The sequence below is a fragment of the Geotrypetes seraphini genome, chromosome 3 (assembly GCF_902459505.1).
Source record: "Geotrypetes seraphini chromosome 3, aGeoSer1.1, whole genome shotgun sequence".
In the NCBI taxonomy this organism is placed as follows: domain Eukaryota; kingdom Metazoa; phylum Chordata; class Amphibia; order Gymnophiona; family Dermophiidae; genus Geotrypetes; species Geotrypetes seraphini.
In genome coordinates, this window is record NC_047086.1 from 324,667,016 (window position 1) to 324,686,831 (window position 19,816).

At 43.0% G+C, this 19,816-nt stretch overlaps 1 protein-coding gene across 4 annotated transcripts in view; it reads left to right on the forward strand.

Annotated features, from left to right (window-relative positions):
* Positions 1-19,816, forward strand: part of RIN2 (Ras and Rab interactor 2) — a 188,349-nt gene that overhangs the window by 42,530 nt on the left and 126,003 nt on the right. The window contains exons 2-3 of one of the 4 annotated variants that reach the window (XM_033939684.1): positions 3,436-3,528; positions 19,517-19,617. In XM_033939684.1, the coding sequence (XP_033795575.1) occupies positions 3,436-3,528; positions 19,517-19,617 (194 nt within the window). Of the gene's footprint in view, positions 1-3,435; positions 3,642-13,546; positions 13,566-19,516; positions 19,618-19,816 lie in introns of those variants that run through there. The other 3 variants (XM_033939685.1, XM_033939686.1, XM_033939687.1) reach the window with 3 other exon arrangements.

A 19,816-nucleotide genomic window follows, 5' to 3' on the forward strand; every position in this document is an offset into this window, starting at 1 on the left:
CTTCATTAACTTGAATGTTTCGATCATGTCCCCTCTGTCTCCTCTTTTCAAGGGAGAAGAGGCCCAATTTCTCTAATCTCTTACTGTACAGCAACTTCTCCAGGCCCTTAACCATGGCCCGGTACAGCGGCATGATAGCCTTCTCCGATCTGTTTGTGATCCCCCTTCTTAGTCGTTCCTAGAATTCTGTTAGCCCTTTTCGCCACCGTCGCGCATTGCGTGAACGGCTTCTTTCCTGGGGGGGAGGGGATCTCTGAGTACTGCACTGGACATCCATTTCTCGAGAATGTTTATGTCACATTGCAGGTCTTCACAATCCTGTATCTTCACTACTCTGAATAACTTTGTATCATCTGCAAATTTAATCACCTCGCTCGTCGTACCAATTTCCAGATCGTTTATAAATATGTTGAAGAGCAAGGGGCCAAGCACCGAACCCTGCGGCACTCCACTCGTGATGCTTTTCCAGTCCGAGTATTGTCCATTTACCCCCACTCTTTGTTTCCTATCCCCCAACCAGTTTTTAATCCACGTGAGTATTTCACCCTCGATTCATGGTTCGCAATTTTTCAAAGTAGTCGTTCATGCAGGACCTTGTCAAATGCCTTCTGAAAATTCAGATATACAATGTCGACCGGGTCACCCTTGTCTATTTGCCTGTTTACTCCCTCGAAGAAGTTCGTCAAACAAGATCTTCCTTTGCTGAAGCCGTGCTGGCTGGTCCTCATCAGATTGTATCCATCAAGGTGATCAATGATGCGGTCCTTTATCAGCGCCTCTACCATCTTTCCTGAGACCGAGGTCAGACTCACTGATCTGTAGTTTCCCGGATCGCCCCTCAAACCTTTCTTGAAGATTGGCATAACATTCGCCACTTTCCAGTCTTCCGGAATCCTTCCTGATTTGTTTGACAGATTGGCTATTAGTTGGAGCAGTTCAGCTATAGCCCTTTTCAGTTCCTTGATTACCCTTGGATGGATGCCATCCGGTCCTGGGGATTTATCATTTTTAAGCCTATCAATCTGCCTGTATATCTCTTCTGGACTGACCATCAACCCTGTCAGTTTCCCGTCTTCATTTTCTGTGTATAGCCTGTCGGCTTCCGGTATGTTGTGTATATTCTCTTCGGTAAATACAGATGCAAGAAATGTATTCAGTTTGTCGGTGATGGCTTTGTCCTCCTTTAGCACTCCCTTTATTCCATGGTCATCCAACACTGCATGTATAATGAGTGTGACTGTTGGGCAGACTGGATGGACCACTCAGATCTTTATATCATTTACTATGTTACTAAGAGAGCAGTTAGGCCTAGGCCAGCAGAAAATGAGGAGAGGGGCAGGCTTGTGTGCAGATATTTGCCAGGTAAGTGGGAAATTAGTGAGTCTGATGAAAGATAGGTGGTGTGTTCCAGAGGTGAAATACTGCAACAAGCTGAGTAGGGACTCAAACAAACTGGAGGAGGCTGAAATAAGTTAGGATGTGCAATTGGATGGAGGGCTGGAGCAAACTTTTTTTTTTTTTGGGGGGGGGGGGTACCATGGGGGTTTAGGGGCTGGTTTCTTCTGAAACTGCCAACGGGACCAATACAGTTTCTCTGTGTGTCCTTTATGCTTCTTGTGTCTTTTACAAAATAGGAAGCTTGGAGGGGTCTCCTTTAAGTAGCTGTAGCTGATATTCAGTTTACTATTTGGAACCTTGATGTGACTGCTTCCTCTGTCAAAACACTCCTCCACCTCAACTCTGTTCATTGGGTAAGCCCCCACCCTTCTCCAGTCCAGACTACATTCCTTCTTTCTTGCTGCGCCACACACCTGAAGCAAACTGTCAGGTTCTGTCTGGCAGTGTTTATATCCAGGCTAAAAGCTTACTTAGAGAGGTCGCTTTTAAGTTAAAAGTGACCTCTAAGTAAACTTTTAGCCTGGATATGAACACTGCCAGACAGAACCTGACAGTTTGCTTCAGGTGTGTGGTGCAGCAAGAATAACTCCTAACCCCAGTTCTTGTAAAGCACCCACACCTACCTGAGAAACTCCCTACTTGTCCTGTTTGTCAGCTCTGGGGACTGACTCTTGAATGTTTTAATGTACAGTGTTGCGTACGTCTAGTTTTTAGGACAGATGGATCTGGCCCTAATTTACAGCCTATGTAGTTTTGCTTTCTAAAGGAAGTCGATAGGGATAATGAAAGGATGGGTGGGGTCCCTGCAGGCAGGAGTCAAGCTGAAGCTGGTTGGAAACCCAGACTATGCTGAAATATTCCAATTGGCAATTCTTATTTGTGTGTTTACATATTTCTCCTCACAAAGTGCTCCCATAGCATTTTATTCTTGTAAGAGTAAAATATAGTTTTAAGGAAAAATGGGGCAGATATCTTTACACATATAAAATAGATTTTTACCGGCATGAGCTGGTAAATAAAATAGCGACTTCTCCCAGGAGCTTAGATTTAAAAGTTTTAAAAGAGTTAAGCTAAATTGTCTAATTACCAGCTGTCAGGTATACCCTGTTTCTTTAATACGTACCAAGAAACGTTTTCCAGAATAATAGCGGCTAAAACTGCGTCAGCATGGAACTGTGCGGCCCTTGTTCAAGTACGAGGCAGCTTTACAAAACGGATTGAGGCTGAAATGGAGTCAAGGATTTTTCTTTAATATTGGTGCTCAAAACACCCACAGAACCGTCGTCACTGCAAACATGTTTAGTAGTATCCTTGTGTTTACGCAGACGAGAAGAGAAGAAATTAAGGCTTATGTGCACATGTGAAGTCTGGATGTAGCTTCTCATAAATTCCACTTGCAGAAAAACAGCTTGAAAAGAATTTCCTATTTATAAAAAAAAAAGAAAGAAAAGGGATGGATATTGCTTTTCTGAGCGACCATTTCCTCTAAAACGCGCAGGGGGCAATGGGATTTCTTAGCAGTTCCAAAACCAAGTCACCAGTCTTTTGGTAATGAAACAAGACGTGCACCTGTACATTTTCTTGGACAACTGAATATCCCAAAGTTAATGGTTCTCAAAGATCTCGTGTCACGTGCTCTCTCTTTTTTGGCTTCTAAACCCCCTCCTTAAGTAACCAGAAGCTAATTTTAATGACCTCTGAAACTGTGGTTTGTTTATAAAACTTCAAAGCGAGGTCAAGCAAACAGAGGAGCCTTTGTACGTCTACGTTCCCTTCCTGCTAGCGCTTTAAAAAGCCACCGGGAGTAGGAACGGCTCAGCTCCGAACAGGAAGAAGGAACCCTTCTCGCTATGAGGAAAGATTACAGGAATTCAACCAACTAGGCAGCCACTTTAAGGGGGGCACTTTAGTGGGAGTTAAATGGCAGGCTGACGAGGTTTAAAGATCTTGGCAGGGCCCTTGTTGTGACTCTTCCTGTGGCTTTCAGAGGAATTTCCTACAGACTGGACTTGCCATTAAAAATGTCTCTGCTTTCAGGAGTCTGAGGCGAGCGGCGGAGCGATTCCAGAGGAAGGCTGGCCTTTGACAATGGACGTCCCTTGTGCACAGAGGAGAGTCAGTTTCTTTAAGGTACGGGAAAAGTTTGCATTAATTTGTGTTGATAAACGAGGACTGGCCATGTCCGTACGGCAACCCAGAAGCTTCAGGACAAAGTTGTGGCCAGACGAGCTGCGTCAGTGAAGGTACTTTTATTTATTTATTTTTGCAGCTGTTTTGTGTATATAGGCTTTTTCTTAGCATAGTTCGGAATTTCCGAATTTAACAAACTACTTGCAGACAGGATATGCACGCCTGGTACTATTAAAAAAAAGATACTTGATAGAATATTTGTTAACATAACTTGAATTCACAGAAAGCTTAAGTTTTTATATACATGGACAATTTGATGCTGGGATTTACTTCTGTCCAGTTTCAGAAATTCAGAGTAGAAAAAGTTGCATGCAAATGGAATAGAGTGAATGGAACAATTTTGCTTAAAGCTTTTCCTGGGGCTGTTACCAAATATTTGGAGCTCCAATTTTGGCATTATTTATGTTTGCTGCAACATAGAAATGTAACAATAGAGAGAGTATCAAAGCACACAGCAGGGAGAACTGGAGAAAAAGCACCAAGGTCCATCAAGTTTGGGATAATCAAGAGTTCTTTATTGATGAACCTGACATGGGCCGCGTTTTAACATCAAAATGACTGTGTCGGAGTCAGATAGCTCATAAGACTACTCCATAAATTTGTTGTTACAACTCAAATCATGAGAGGTCTTCCAAAAGTTTTCACACGTTCATATTTTCGTGGAACTGTTGGGGTGGGAGAAGTGGTAAGAGGGCGTGTTAGTTGGATGCTGGGAAAAATGTATCGTAAAACAGGCTGATTATGTGGAAAAGTGATGTAATTTGCTTTTGAGATATTCAATATTGTTAAAAATAAAATAAAAGTGCAGAACCTTTTGAAGACCTCTCGAAGAGCCACCAAACTTCTTTCTCTTGACATAACGCTATGAATTGGTGTCTTCAAAGTGGTACCAAAAAATCAGAATGACAATTCATAGCGTTATGTATGGAGGAAGAAGTTTTGGGTTTCTAATTTGAGTTGTAACAACAAATTTCTGGACTAGTCTTATGAGCTAACCATTTGACCCCTGACACAGGCATCGCAGAGTAGATGTGTTACTAAAAAGGTAGTTCAAAGTTTTGGCTTTATGGATCAAAGCAGCTGCAGCAGCCTCTTTCATGGCATGTACTTGTCATACCAAGATGTGTGGGCTTACCCTGACCAGAGGACAAGCCTTTTCCTCAACTTATGCAAGCAGGGGTGGATTATGTAGCCGTTGCTTTCTATGACATCAGTCATAAGCAAAGTCTCGGCTTATTCCATTTAAGCCCGCAGAAGCTAAGCCTCCGGTTCTCATCTCACAGCAGCCTCCAAGAAAGCACAGTGACGCCAGGGCTGAAGTCTTCTTCCCCCTTGGCATATACAGAGGTCTGGGTGCAGATCTCATCAGATTGCTGGGTGCTGAAGATCATTCAGGGAGGATACAAACTTGAGTTCTTCTATCCCTTAACAGACTGGTTTGTGGACTCCCCAGTGAGGTGACCAGAAAGGTCATGAAGAATCTTGGCAAGAGTCATTATGAGTGTGCACATTATGCACATAGTGTGCACTTTTCTTAAAGAGGAGAAAATGAGAATAGTAAACTGATGAGAAGGTTAAAACTTTGCTTTATTCACTTTCCTTATTCCAGATTGTAAAAAAACAGATGCCTGACCTGGCCAGGTTTCACCTAGGGCTGCTGTAGGGACAATATAAAATACTGTAAACACACATACAAATTTTTAGTACAGTCATAAAATCATACTTGGACCAAATAAAAAAGGTTAAAAACTTAATTCTCATATTAAATATCAGTAAAACAATAAATTTTATTTATTCATTTTCTATCCTGTTCTTCCCAAAGAGCTCAGAATGGGTTGCAGGTTAACATACATAATATTCAGGTTCTCAAGTATTTTTCCCTGCCTATCCTCATGGGCTCACAATCTGACTAATGTACCTGGGGCAATGGAGTGTTAAAATGAATAAATAATGACAATACTAGTTAATATTAAATGACATTCACATTACATATTAGTAAAGCAATACATACACACCAAACTAAAAACTACGGCTGCTGCCAATCTGTTGATGCCAAACCCCCATAAGTAAGAACAAATACTGCATGGGCAGGTGAGCATGCCAGCAGATGGGGGAAGGGGGTTGGCAGGAGAAGAGAACTTGGGACATAGGGGGTGGGAAGGGAGGGAAAGATGCTGGTGAGGCAGGGAAGAGAAAGGAAGAATAGTTAGACATGGGAGTGTTGAGCAGGAGGGAAAGAGAGATGGTGCACATAAGAAAGGAGGGAGAATTGTTGGACATGGTGGTGAAAGAGGATTGTTAAAAATTGCAAGAGGACCTTGTGAGACTGCGCATCAAAATGGCAGATGACATTTAATGTGAGCAAGTGCAAAGTAATTCATGTGGGAAAGAGGACCCTGAACTATAGCTATGTGATGCAAGGTTCTATGGGCTAGATTCACAAAGCTTACCAATCGGTTTGCAACCCCTTTATGACCCTGACCCGATTCACTAACCTCGTGGCCGATCAACCTCTGATCTGATTCTGACCCATGCATGCAAATGATGGGGAACGGCATGCAAATGTAGGCAGCAATTCACTAAAGAAAATGAGGAATACCGACTGGGCTAGCTGATCCCAAAACAAGCGACTGCTCACGTCCTTTCCACTGTCCTGCACATAAAAAAACTTTTATCTGGTCTCCTCTCCATGCTGAGTAGGAAGATGCTTTTACACAGTAAACTGCTCATTCTCTTGATGCAGAGCCGAAGATTGTTTTCTTTCTTGTTATTTCTGCCCTTCCTCTGTAAAATGCTGCCACTATTCATGGGGAAGGGCAGTAGAGAGCAATTGGGGCAGCAGGAGAGTCTGGGCAGCATGGGCTCGCAGGAGAAAAAGCAAATCAGCCACCGGAATTTGGGACAGAAATGCGGTTTTACTCTCCCGTGCCCCAGGTTAGCCTGCTCTTCCCCGTAGTGCAGCCACGCTTTAAACCCGCGGGTTAAAGCCACGGGCTTGCAATGCGGGGAAAGGCAGGCTAGCCTGGGCCATGGGAGAGTAAACAGGCTTCCGAAAAGTTTCAGAAATCCTTCCTGCTCTGCTCGAGGGCCCCCCCCCCAATCGCATGCTCGGGCAGCTCAACAGTGGCGGTTTTGCAGCTCTGCTAAGCATGCGCAGTCCATCTACAGGCAAAGAAGATGGTCTGTGTATGCTTCAGGATCGCTCACTAGTGATCCGTGTGGGGCATTCCTCCGATCGCCCCATTTGCTTGCTGACCTGTTGTGGATCAGTTGGTCTGCCGCGGATCGGGCACGATTGGGCAGGTTAGTGAATCTAGGCCTATGTTAGGAGTCACTGCCAGGAAAAGGATCTAGGTGTCATTGTTGAGGATGTGTTAAAAACCCTCAGCTCAATATGCAGTTGCAGCTAAGAAAGCAAATAGAATGTGAGGAATTACCAGGAAAAGAATGGAAAACAAAGATGAAAGTGTTATAATGATGCCCTTGTATCGGTCTATGGTATGGCCGCACCTTGAATACTGTGTGCAATTCTGGTTGCCATATCTCAAAAAAGATATAGTGGAATTAGAGAAGGGCAACAAAAATGATAAGAGATAGGATGATAGAGACGGCTCAGGGGTGATATGATAAAGAGGTTTATAAAATACTGAGTGGAGTGGAAAGGGTAGATATGAGTCATTGTTTACTCTTTCCAAAAATAGTAGGACTAGGGGGTCATGAGATGAAGTTACTAAGTAGTAGATTTAAAATAAACCAGAGAAAATATTTCTTCACACAACTTGCAATTAAACTCTGGAATACGTTTCTGGAGAATGTGATGAAATCAGTTAGCTTAGCGGGGTTTAAAAAAGGTTTGGATAAATTCCTAAAAGAGAAATCCATAGGCCGTTATTGAGGTAGCTTGGGGAAATCCAGTGCTTGTTCTTTGGATAAGCAGCGTAAAATCTGGGATCTAATGTGTTTCCCCGAAAATAAGACCTATCCTGAAAATAAGCCCTAGCATGATTTTCGGGGTAGGTCTTAATATAAGCTCTACCCCCAAAATAAGCTCTAGTCCCTAGATTCGCTGGCAGCTACACTTTCCCCTGCCCCCTCCCCATGTCTCTACCCCTGCCACGCAGCCGAACCCCTGCTGACCCATCTTTCCTTCTCTCCCTCCTGTTCGAACCCCGCCGACCCTTCGATCGTGAGACCTACATACCTCCCTCCACAGAGCAGCGTCGGCAGCACTCTAAACAGGCTGCTTTGCCACCTTCGCCTGCCGGGGCATTCCCTCTGCAGCATCACTGATGATGTCCCCTCCTTTCTTCCGAAGGTCGTTTCTCCTTTTCATGCCAAGCAATCCGTTGCCCTTCCGGTCTTGGGTAGTTGGGAGAGCTCTTTGGAGAAGAGGCAATTACACAAATTGGATGTCTGTAGGATCATTCGCACTTACGTTCAGCGGACCCAGGGGTTCCAAAAGTCGAATCGTCTTTTTGTTCTTCTCGCTGGCCCTCATAAGGGGAATGGTGCATCTAGAGCTACGATTCCGCACTAGATCAAGGAGGCTGTCGCTTCAGCGTACCTTCTTCAGGAGAAGCCTGTTCTGGATTTTCTCAGAGCTCATTCCACTCGGGGTCAGGCAGCCTCTTGGACTGAGTGTACAGACCAGTGAGTCTCACATCAATAGTAAGCAAACTAATGGAAACTCTAATCAAACACCAATTGGATGCGGTCCTTAACGAGGGGAATCTGCGAGATCCCCGTCAACATGGGTTTACAAAGGGGAGGTCCTGTCAATCCAACCTGATCAGCTTCTTTGACTGGGTGACGAGGAAGCTGGATATTGGGGAGTCCCTGGATGTCGTGTACTTGGATTTCAGCAAAGCATTCGATAGCGTACCACACCGCAGGTTGTTGAGCAAGATGAGCTCTATAGGTTTGGGAGATACCTTGACTACATGGGTGGGGGACTGGCTAGGAGGTAGACTTCAGAGGGTGGTGGTGAATGGCTCCCCCTCCGAAACGACAGAGGTGTTAAGTGGAGTGCCGCAGGGCTCGGTCTTGGGCCCAATCTTGTTCAACATCTTCATAAGGGACTTGGCTGAAGGGCTTCAGGGTAAATTAACGTTATTCGCCGATGATGCCAAATTATGCAATATAGTGGACAAGAACACAACAGGACCTGACAACAAATCCAAGACCGATAGTATGGCACACGACCTCCTCCTACTGGAGAATTGGTCCAGGACCTGGCAACTAAACTTCAATGCCAAAAAATGCAAGGTCATGCACCTAGGCAACAGAAATCCATGTAAGACTTACACTCTTAATGGTGAGATCCTAGAGAGAACTGTAGCGGAACGAGACTTAGGGATAATCATCAGTGAGGACATGAAGACTGCAACTCAGGTGGAGAAAGCTTCATCTAAAGCCAGACAAATCATGGGTTGCATACGAAGGAGTTTCGTTAGCCGTAAGCCCGAAGTCATAATGCCATTATATAGGTCAATGGTGAGACCCCATCTGGAATACTGTGTACAATTCTGGAGACCACATTACCGCAAAGATGTGCTGAGACTAGAGTCGGTCCAGCGAATGGCCACACGGATGGTCACGGGGCTCAGGGATCTCCCGTATGAGGAACGGCTGAATAAACTGCAGCTCTACTCCCTTGAGGAACGCAGGGAGAGGGGGGACATGATCGAGACATTCAAGTACCTCACGCGCCGTATCGAGGTGGGGGAGGATATCTTCTTCTTCAAGGAACCCACGTCAACACGAGGGCATCCATGGAAAATCAGGGGAGGGACATTACATGGCGACACCAGGAAATACTTCTTCACCGAGAGGGTGGTGGATCGATGGAATGGTCTTCCGATGCAGGTGATTGAGGCCAGCAGTGTGCCTGATTTTAAGGCTAAATGGGATCGAAAGGTGGGATCTCTTCGCAAAGAGAGGTAGGGGAGGGTCATTGATGTGGGCAGACTTGATGGGCCTTGGCCCTTATCTGCCGTCACCTTCTATGTTTCTATGTTTCTATGTTTCTATGTTTTCTCTTGTGTCTCCGGAGGATATCTGTAAAGCGGTGGTTTAGTCTTCTCTCCATTCTTTTTGTTCGTCACTACTGTGTGGATGTTCAGGCACATTGAGATGTGGTGTTCAGTGAGCATGTTCTTGTATTGGCTCTTCGGGGGTTCCACCCATGATGTGTACTGCTTTGGTATATCCCATCCGTTCTGTGCTGGTCTGGAGGGACGATAAAGAAGGAGAAATTAGGTTCTTACCTGCTAATTTTCTTTCTTTTAGACCTCCAGACTGGCACAGGCCCCGTCCTGTTGTGTTATTCAATGTTTTTCGCGAAGAGTACTTTTTTTTTTTTTTTTTTTCTGCGGTATGGTTTTTGTTTTGGTTGTTGGGGAGTATAATAAGAGCAATGGCATTTGGTTCTTTTGGGTTAGCTGGCAAACCGCGGGGACGTTTTTGAAAATTATTTGTTCTAAGCAGTTTCCAACAGTGATCCTTTATTGGATTGTACATAGGCAGATCTGCATATCATATCTTCTTATACATGTTCTTCAAGTGGTATCTAGTGCTTTGATTGGAAAGTTACCTAGTTTACCCACTCCCCTTTTACAAAACTGCACAAGAGGTTTTTAGCGCCAGCCAGTGCACTGAATTCTCTGTGCTGCTCCAACAGTCATAGATTTCCTATGAGCATTGGAGCAGCGCAGAGTCGCCGGCCGGTGTTAAAAACCTCTTGCATGGTTTTGTAAAAGGGAGGGGTTAATTTGGCATCACAAAAGTCCAAGGATTGAATTCAGTACATCATATAGGAGCAAATGATAGAATGATATTTAGGGAGTCCCGATAGAGAGGTTCCAATAATGGTGAAAGAAAGCCAGAAGGGTTTAACAGGAAGGCAGAGTAAAAGACTCAAATTTTCCCTGTCTTCTCAGCAGCCTGTAGTTGCAAGGAAAATACACAATTTGAAGTGTCTGTATACAAATGCTAGAAGCCTAAAAAATAAAATAGGAGAGTTAGAGGGGCATAATCAAAAGATATGCCTAAGTCTGTTTTGGGTCTAAGTCGCTAGTCGCCCAAAGTTGGACGTGGGAAAAGGTCCATGTTCGAAAAATGCATCCAACATATTTTTTGTTTTCGAAAATCATCTAACTGTACGTCCAGCCGTCTGATCGTCCAGACAGCTAAGTCATCCATCTTTATACCCCATTTTCGATCAAAAATTCGACCAAGTCAAAAATGCCTAGTAAAAGACCTTTTGGACGTGGGCAGGGTCAGCAAAGTGATGGACTGGACACCTAAACATTGCACCAGAGTAGTGGGGTACATTACAGGGCACTGCTGTGAACTTCACAAAAAGGGTGTCGCATACACATCTCACTACAACAACCTTATAGGCCATGGTGAGCCCCCAAAACACCCCCCAGAACCGACTAGACACACAAGTCTACCACCCCAATAGCTCTTATGGCTGCAGGTGCCACTTATATGGCAGTACAAAAGGGTTTGGATTTTTTTTTCGGGGGTGCACATGTTTCACCATGAATGCAGTGATTAGAGTGGCTTATGGGCCTGGGTCCTTCTCTCCATGGTTCACTAACCCACCCCTAAGACCACATAAGCCACCTCTGTGCAGCTCTACTAGGCTTTCCTATGCCAGGTGCTGATGTTCTGGAGGCAAATATGTAAAATTGTTATTACAATTTTTATGGGGGGGGGAATCAGTGATCACTGGGGCAGTGTGTGTGGGTCTGTACTTTGTATCTGCAGTGCTTATCTGGTCGCTTTGGATACTTTCTGTGGACTTAGACCTGATTTTAGATGGCCTAAGTCACAACGTCCACGTTCCGTCTAGGCAGTGTTGTAAAACTTTCGGTTATGCATGCAGTACGATTAAGTCTAGGGTGACCCACGTCCCGGCCAAATTCCGCTCTCGATACTCTTCCTGAAATGCCCCTTTTAGCTCTGGGCGTACTGCAGCTCTGTGAAGGCCTAAGTCATTTTTAGATACATCTAAAACCAGGTTCGATTATCGGCACTTGGATGACTTGTGTTACTGATCGTCCAAGTGCTGATTTAGGCTGATTTTTAGATGTATTTCTGTTTTGATTATGAGCCCCTTAGAGTATATAGCACTGAATGATGAGATAGATATAATAGGCATCTCGGAGACCTGGTGGAAGGAGAACAATCAATGGAACACTGTTACCTGGGTACAAATTATATCGCAAGGATAGAGTAGATCAAATTGGAGGGGGGGTTGCGCTATATGTTAAAGAGAGAATTGAATCAAATAAAATAAACATTCTGGATGACATAGATAGCAGTGTGGAATCCTTATGGATAGAAATTCCATGTGTGAAGGGAAGGAATATAAAGGTAGGGATATACTACCGTCCCCCTGGACAAAATGAGCAGATAGATGAAGAAATGTTTTCAGAGATTAGGAAAGCTTGAGAAATGGGCAACAGTATAATAATGGGTGATTTGAATTACTATAACTAATTAGAAAAGCATATATGTCTTCAATCAGATATATCAAAATTTTTATATATGCAAAACCTTATGTACAGACTACCCGGATAGCACAAACTCAATGAGTCATCAATAAGGAGGAGCAAACAAAAAATATATATATTTCGGACAAAAAAGGGGCCTCAGTTAAAGGGCTTCATAGTCCCCCCCAAAAACTCCAAAAAGTGCTACAACTCTAAAATAATACAGTCATTCAAAAGAGTTTGCTTCCAGCAAACTGAATTCAATTACCCCAACATTGACTGGTTAAATGTTATATCGGGGAGTGCTAGGGAGGTAAAATTCCTAGATGTCATAAATGACTGCTTATTGAAGCAACTGGTTCGGGAACCAAGAAGAGGGGGTGCTATTTTAGATTTGTTACAGGAGTTAACTTGGGTCCACTGGGAAACAGTGATCATAACGTGATCAAATTTGAGCTGATACTGAGAGTAACATCGCAGAAGAAATCTATTGTAGGAGCGTTTACTAAGATAAAATGAGGAAAATGCTTAAAAAGAAGCTAAAAGGATCGGTTGCAAAGATTAGGATTGTAAACTAGGCATGGATGTTATTTAAAAATACCATCATGGAAGCCCAGACCAGATGTATTCCACTTATCAGCAAAGGTGAAAAGAAGAGGAAAAGAGAGCCGGCATGGTTAAAAGGAGAAGTGAAAGAGTCTATTAGAGCCAAGAAAACATCCCTTAAAGAATGGAAAAAGGATCCAAATGAAGAAAATAAGAAAAACACAAGCACTGGCAAGTTAGATGCAAAGCATTGATAAAGACAGCTAAGAAAGGATATGAAGAGAAACTTGCAAAAGAGGCAAAAACTCATAGCGATTTCTTTTTTTTTTTTTTTTAAGGTACATCAGAAGCAGAAAACCTGTGAGGGAATCTGTGGGACCATTGGATGATCAAGGAGCACAAGGGGCACTCGGAGAATAAGGCCATAGTGGAAAAATTGAATAAATTATTTGCTTCAGTCTTTGCGGAAGAAGATGTAAGAGATCTACCTGAACCGGAAATGATTTTCAAGGATGATGATGCGGAGGAACTGAAAGAAATCTCAGTGAATCTGGAAGATGTATTAAGCCAAAATTGACAAGTTAAAAAGTGATACATCCCAGAGTACTAAAAGAACTCAAACATGAAACCTGTCACTGACCTGCTGTTAATGATCTGTAATCTGTCGCTAAAATTGTCTGTAGTACCTGAAGATTGGAGGGTGGCCATTTTTTAAATAGGGCTCCAAGTGAGATCTGGGAAATTACAGATTGATAAGCCTCACTTCAGTGCCGGGCAAAATGATGGAAACAATTATAAAAAATAAAATTGTGGAACACATAGACAAACATGATGTAATGAGACGGAGTCAGCATGGGTTCAGCCGAGGGAGATCTTGCCTCACAAATTTGCTTGACTTCTTTGAAGTTATGAATAAACATCTGGATAAAGGTGAGCTGGTTGATATAGTGTACCTAGATTTTCAGAAAGCTTTTGATAAAGTTCTTCACAAGAGGCTCCTGAGAAAATTAGTGTCATGGGATAGGTGGCAAAGTTCAGTTGTGGATTAGGAATTCGTTATCTAATAGAAAACAGAGGGTAGGGTTAAATGGTCATTTTTCTCAATGGAGGAGAGTAAACAGTGGAGTGCCGCAGGGGTCTTTTGTGGGACTGGTGCTATTTAACTTATTTATAAACGATCTGGAAATTGAAACGACGAGTGAGATGATTAAATTTTCAGATGACACTAAACTGTTCAAAGTTGTTAAAACGCATGCAGATTGTGAAAAATTGCAGGCGGACCTTAGGAAATTGGAAGACTGGGTGTTCAAATGGCAGATGAAATTTAATATGGACAAATAAAAAGTGATGTACATTAGGAAGAATCCATCATCCATCCTCCCCCTTCCCTAACCCTTCCCTCTCCTGGAGGTCTAACATCTTTCCTTTTTTTAGTCTCCAACCCTGCAGACCAGTATTTCTCTAATGATCACTCCCCCCCCTGTGCCGCACCTCCATGGGATCTGATAAGGCAGTACTCTTGCGCTCTTCGGGCCACTGACAGCGTGAGTGAAGCTTTCCCTCTGCTACTACTTTCTGCCTAAGCAGGGCCAGGAAGCAGTAGCAGAGGGAAATCTTCCAGCCGTGGAAGGCAGCGTGTTTACTTCATTCAAGTTGCCGGCGGCCCGAAGAATGAAAGAGCAGCTGCAGCGATGGATCCCACCATCCCCAGATCCATCAGATTCACCATTTCTCCTTTTCTCAACTACCCTTTCATCCAGCATCTCTCCCTCCTTCCTCACCACCCCAGGGTTTATCATCTCTCCTTTTCTCTTCCCAACTGCCCTCCTTTCCAGTATCTCTATCCCCCCCATCCATGCACACCACCCCTTGGGTCCAGCTTCTCTCCCTTTCTTTTTCCTCCCTCCATCCCATTGTTCACCATCTCTTTCCCTCTCCTCTATTTTCAGACCCATTATTTCTTCCCCTTCACCTCCCCCTCAGTCCGACATATGCCCCTCCCTTTGGATCCCCCTCCTCCATGTACTTATAATAGCTACTACACCAGGGAGCTCCCCAAAGGCCAGCATGCTTCTCCCTTCTCTCCACCACCATCCAGCGTCCCCCTGGTCTCCCGATCTCTCTTTAAAAACTAATCACGGCCTGTGGAGGATCGCTGGTGCACTTTCCCTTTGTGGCGGTCCGCCCCAGACCAAAACAGGACATTAGGTCAGAGGTGGGGTGGGACCGCCGCAGAGGGAAAGTGCACCAGTGATCCTCCACAGGCCGCAATTAGTTTTTAAAGAGAGACCGGGATGCGAATCAGGCAGCACTAGCTCATGGGTCTGGCAGGTCCAGACGACTTCCCTCCCTCCCCGCCGCTAGCACAAATCATGCAGAGTGGGCCATCAAGCACAGGCATGCTCAATGATGCTCATGGAATTCCTTCTGCTGGGCTTCTCTTTATGATGCAACTTCCTTTCTTTGTGAAAAAAAGAAGTTGCGTCATAAGGAGGAGCCTGGCAGAAGGAAGGCCATGGTCACAGTCCAGCAGCCCTGTGTAGAGATCAGCTCGCTCTGCAAAGTGTGTGCCAGCAGCAGGGAGGGAAGCCGGCTGAAGCCGACAGACCCATGAGTGGGGGGAAGGTGGACTGGAGTCACTGAACCCACGAGCAAGGAGAGGCTGGGCTGGAGCTGCTGGTCCCTTGATGGTGGGATATCGGGGAACTGTGATGGGTGGGGTTTCCCGTGAGGATAAACCTTTTCACCACTCGATGAAGCAGTGAAAAGGTTTGTCCCCATGCCGGTGATGAACAGATATTGATTTTACCCATTCCTGCAGTTTTACTGTGGTCACCCACAGGAATGGTTCACCGTGTCATTCTCTAGCTGTAGCTGTAGATGGAGAGACAGAGAGGGGCGAATGATTAAGAGACACTGCTGCAAAATGTTTACCAAAAAAACAATTGACAGTGTTATGACAGGGCTGGAAATTCACTGAATTCCCTGAAGGCCCCGACCACAGACCACCAACTTATAGGAATCCATTAGATGACTCTGATTGGGCAGTTATTTGGCTTGTAGCTCATTTGGTTTCCATGTGTGGTCATCAGGTGAATGTTGATTTGCACCTACAGATCCTCCTCGTTTTATGATCTGTGTATGGGAGCTATTTTAGCTCTGTGGTCATGCCCCGAGGTTGTACATTTTTGGTTAAAAGTACATGATGGGGTAAGGGGAATTTATTGTGGTATTATTGAGATATAGATTGAGAGCTGCAGTTCAGCACACACTTGCCATTTTTTGGAAAGAGACCTCACTGGTTGTATTATTCAGGGGTAAATAGCCACTGCCACTTTCATATCCAGTGAAAGCACTGAACAAGCGCTAACTTAATGATCTGCTGTTTCCTAGTTAGGATAATTCAGGAGAGCATAGCAAGGCTTGTTTATAGAACAGAATGTTTCCATAGGAGTAGCTGGCTGAAATCTGTTGGCAAGCTCAAGTTTCTGCATCCGTTGATTACAGTCATAGAGGTGGAGCTTATAATAATACAATAATATTTCCTGTAGTTTGCTTCATTCCCAAGACAATTTTTCACTTTGGATAGAGGAATTATGTTTAAATTTGGGGAATCATTTTAAAATTAATGAAATGCAAAAAAAAAAGGAAAACTGTTTATTTGTTTGCAGCAAGTTGTAATAGGAGATTTAAATTTGTCATAGAGAATGGAAACATCAAAGTATAGCTTAGTTATGTCTTGTATTTTCAGTTTAAAAAAAGTTTTTTTAAATCTAAACCTATTATTGCTTTGTGAAAATAACCTGCTCTGCTTTTTGGGGAATCCATGGCCATTTCCAAGAGTGTTTCTCAGTGACATGAGATTTTTGTGTTACTTGGAGCAACTTGCCTCCTACAAGTAAAATACTAGTCCTTCATTTTTTTTCTGCCCTTAGAATACATGAATCTTATAACACCCAGAGAAAGGGGATTCAACTTTATTAAATCAAGGTTTTGTTCAGTAATTTCTCTTATGAGTAATATTAGTGTGTGCTAAATCAAACTTTGTATACCGATATACAGAACCTGTCCTTGGAGCTTATGTACCATAGTTATCATATAGTATGTTCCCAGCACTAACCAGTGAAAATTAATATGCAGTCTAGCTAAGGTGTCAAAAACAACCATTTGATCTGATCCAATAACCCCAGTCCCTTCAGAAATGTCCTTCCTTCTCTCCCTGGCCCCCAAATATTCCCCAAAAACTGTAGATGTGAGACTGGAAAAATATGTCAATTATCTCTTGTAGAAAGAGGAAAGCCTCAGATCATGTGTCCATTTTCATTTGCTAGCCCACTGGCCATTCAGCTAATGTGTTCATCAGTTTCAATCACTGGCCATCATCAGCCACCCTTAATTACTGTGCAAAAATCATGCTGTGCAAACTTGCATAGATAATATATAAATAATATCAAAAGTGTAAAAACTACTTATCTTAATAATGTCAGGCAATTTGTTTTAGACTCATTCTGATTCTGACAAGCTCGTTTCGCAATACCTCAGAGAATCAGAGAAATCATAAAGTGTCTGAAAAATAATGATCCAGAAAATACAATCAACACAATACACATTCACTCAGCATAATACTCCAACTCCTACTATCATATCGCATAATTTAAACTGTGCAAACCAAACCCCGAGCTACTCAGCATTACTGATCTGAGGTTTTCCTCCTTCCACAAGAGATAATTGACATTTTTCCAGTCTCGCTTCCTACATTATGATTTTGTTTTGATTTTTGTAACCTTTAGTTGTTAATTTTTTGATTCTTGTTTTCCCCAAATATTCCCTCCATTTCTCAACAAGAGGATTTGCTCCTGCAGGTTCCAACAATTACCATGGTTCTATAGTTCATGTATGAGATTTTATGCAAGATTGCCACATGAGAGCTCAACACTATTTATCAGCTCTGTACATTATGACCTGAGTTACGCTAAGATTTCAGAGATGCATTTGACTGCTAATACTGTTTTATGCCTCTACTATCTTGCAGGATTTTAACTCCTTCCCTAATGTGTTTCCCTTTTGATGTCTCTTTCCTAGTGACTATTGTATTTCTCTTCCCTTTTCCCTATTTTTGTGTTAGTCTGCATTGGTTATTGTAATTTCCTTTTACTTTTTTAATATTAATAATAATAATAACTTTATTTTTCTATACCGCCATAGTCAGTCGACTTCTAGGCGGTTCACATCAAGAGAAGGCTGGACATTCAGCGAATTACAAATGCATGAAGGGAATGTTACAGGAGAAAAGGGTTGTAGGGGGGGGGGGGGTAGGAATTGCCCGAAGAATTGCTTAGGGGTTTGAAGGGGGAAAAAGCGTAGAGAGCACAGAATGGTCTGTTTAGGTGATGAATAGGAAGGGGAACAGGTATTAAGATTCCCTCTAAATACTGGGTAGTCCTTAAAAGGACAATTAGGAGTCAAACGCGTCGAGAAAGAGAAATGTCTTTAGTGATGCAACAAGGGTGGGAGGCACCTGGGGGTATTGCTGCACATGCACCCTCTCTTCCCGCCTGTACTTTTCGGACTTCGCTGGCACGAGCAGCATATTAGTCTTGTATTTATGTATACCGCTTAGATATTTGATAAGTGGTATATCAAAGTTTAATAAACTTGAACTTGAAGTAATAGTAGGTATTTCTCTTGTCCCTTGATGGCTCACAATCTGTTTGTACCTGAGGCAATGGAGGGCTAAGTCACTTGCCTAAGATCTGAGGGAATGTCAGTGGGATCTAAACCTTGGCTTTCCTGGTTCACACCTTGCTTGCTCTAACAGTTAAACTACTCCTTCACTACCACAGCAGACTCCAGTTCACAGTGCTGGAGCTGGCAGGAGGGAAGATCTTCCTGCTGGCAGTGTGAGAGGTGGGTCTGTAAGGATTGAGGAGAAAAACCAGCAAGGTAATTGTTGGATTGGGGGATCCATCCATTTAGGATCTTAAATCTGTTGTAAACCACAGTGAATCCTAGTAGAAAATTGCAGTATAGAGGAAAATGTATGGTATGTTATGAACAAGGGGGAGGGAGAAGAACCCTAATAATGTATTTTCTCATAGGTTTGCTATTATCTGAACCCTTCATGAGGGTCAGTGCATTAGCACTTAACTGTGGCCTTGAAGCAGGTCTTAAGTACCATACGCTATATAATGTACATTAAATTCAAAGCTTGTTAACATGAACATAGTACTTAGCATGATAATGACAGCTGAGGTCATTAACATGCTATTTCTGTTTTGGGTATGTAGGCATAATTTTTTTTTAACATGATCTCGTATGTAATAAAAATTCCTAGGTGGTCCTGAAGTAGAACCTTTTGTAAATAATGTGTTTAATAGGTACAGTAAATGTGCTTATCCTGTGTGCTAATTTTTCTTTCTTTCTTTCTTTCTTGGAATTTATGAAGAGATTCACCCAAGGGCCCTTAACTGTATTTCTGATGAAGTTAAAAATGTGTATATGTATACATCAGTCCTCTAAAATTCTTGAAAAAGAGAATTGGCAAGAATAAAATCAAATCTATAGAAATGCACTTGAGGACACATTTGTTATTAGGAGAAAAGCAGTGGGAAAAGGCAGAATTGGTAGCTATAATATCTATGTGCGCACATGTGTATAAAGGTATCTTTTGAATATGTATATATTGTAGGTTCTTATTTCTCTGACTGCCATACTTTTGGAACTGGTTCCCCTCCCCTTTCTTTCCCTTGGAGGAAGTAGAAGCAGCCAGGATAAAAAAAGACTTGTGGTTTGTTTGTTTCCTCATAATGTGACTAACCCAGCCTATGTTTCACGTTCCACGCCTCTTCCACTAACATCAGATTGGTTTTGTTCTTGACTAGCTCATTGACACACTTGCCTCTGAGATCGGAGAGCTGAAACAAGAGATGGTGGAAACTGACCTCATCCTGAAAAGTGAATCTGGCTCCACTGGAGACCCCAGGTGATCAACTATAGTAGGTTTTATACACTATTGCCAGACAACAGGAGACAGTAAGATCGTTTTTATGTGTGGTTTATTTAAGTTCAAGATATCAGCTTTGTGAGTACAAAGGACTTTTGGTACTGATGGGTTAATCAAGTAGTTGTAGGTTCTGGTATGTCTAGTGGTTAAATTGGGAGTTACAATTTGTTTCAAATTT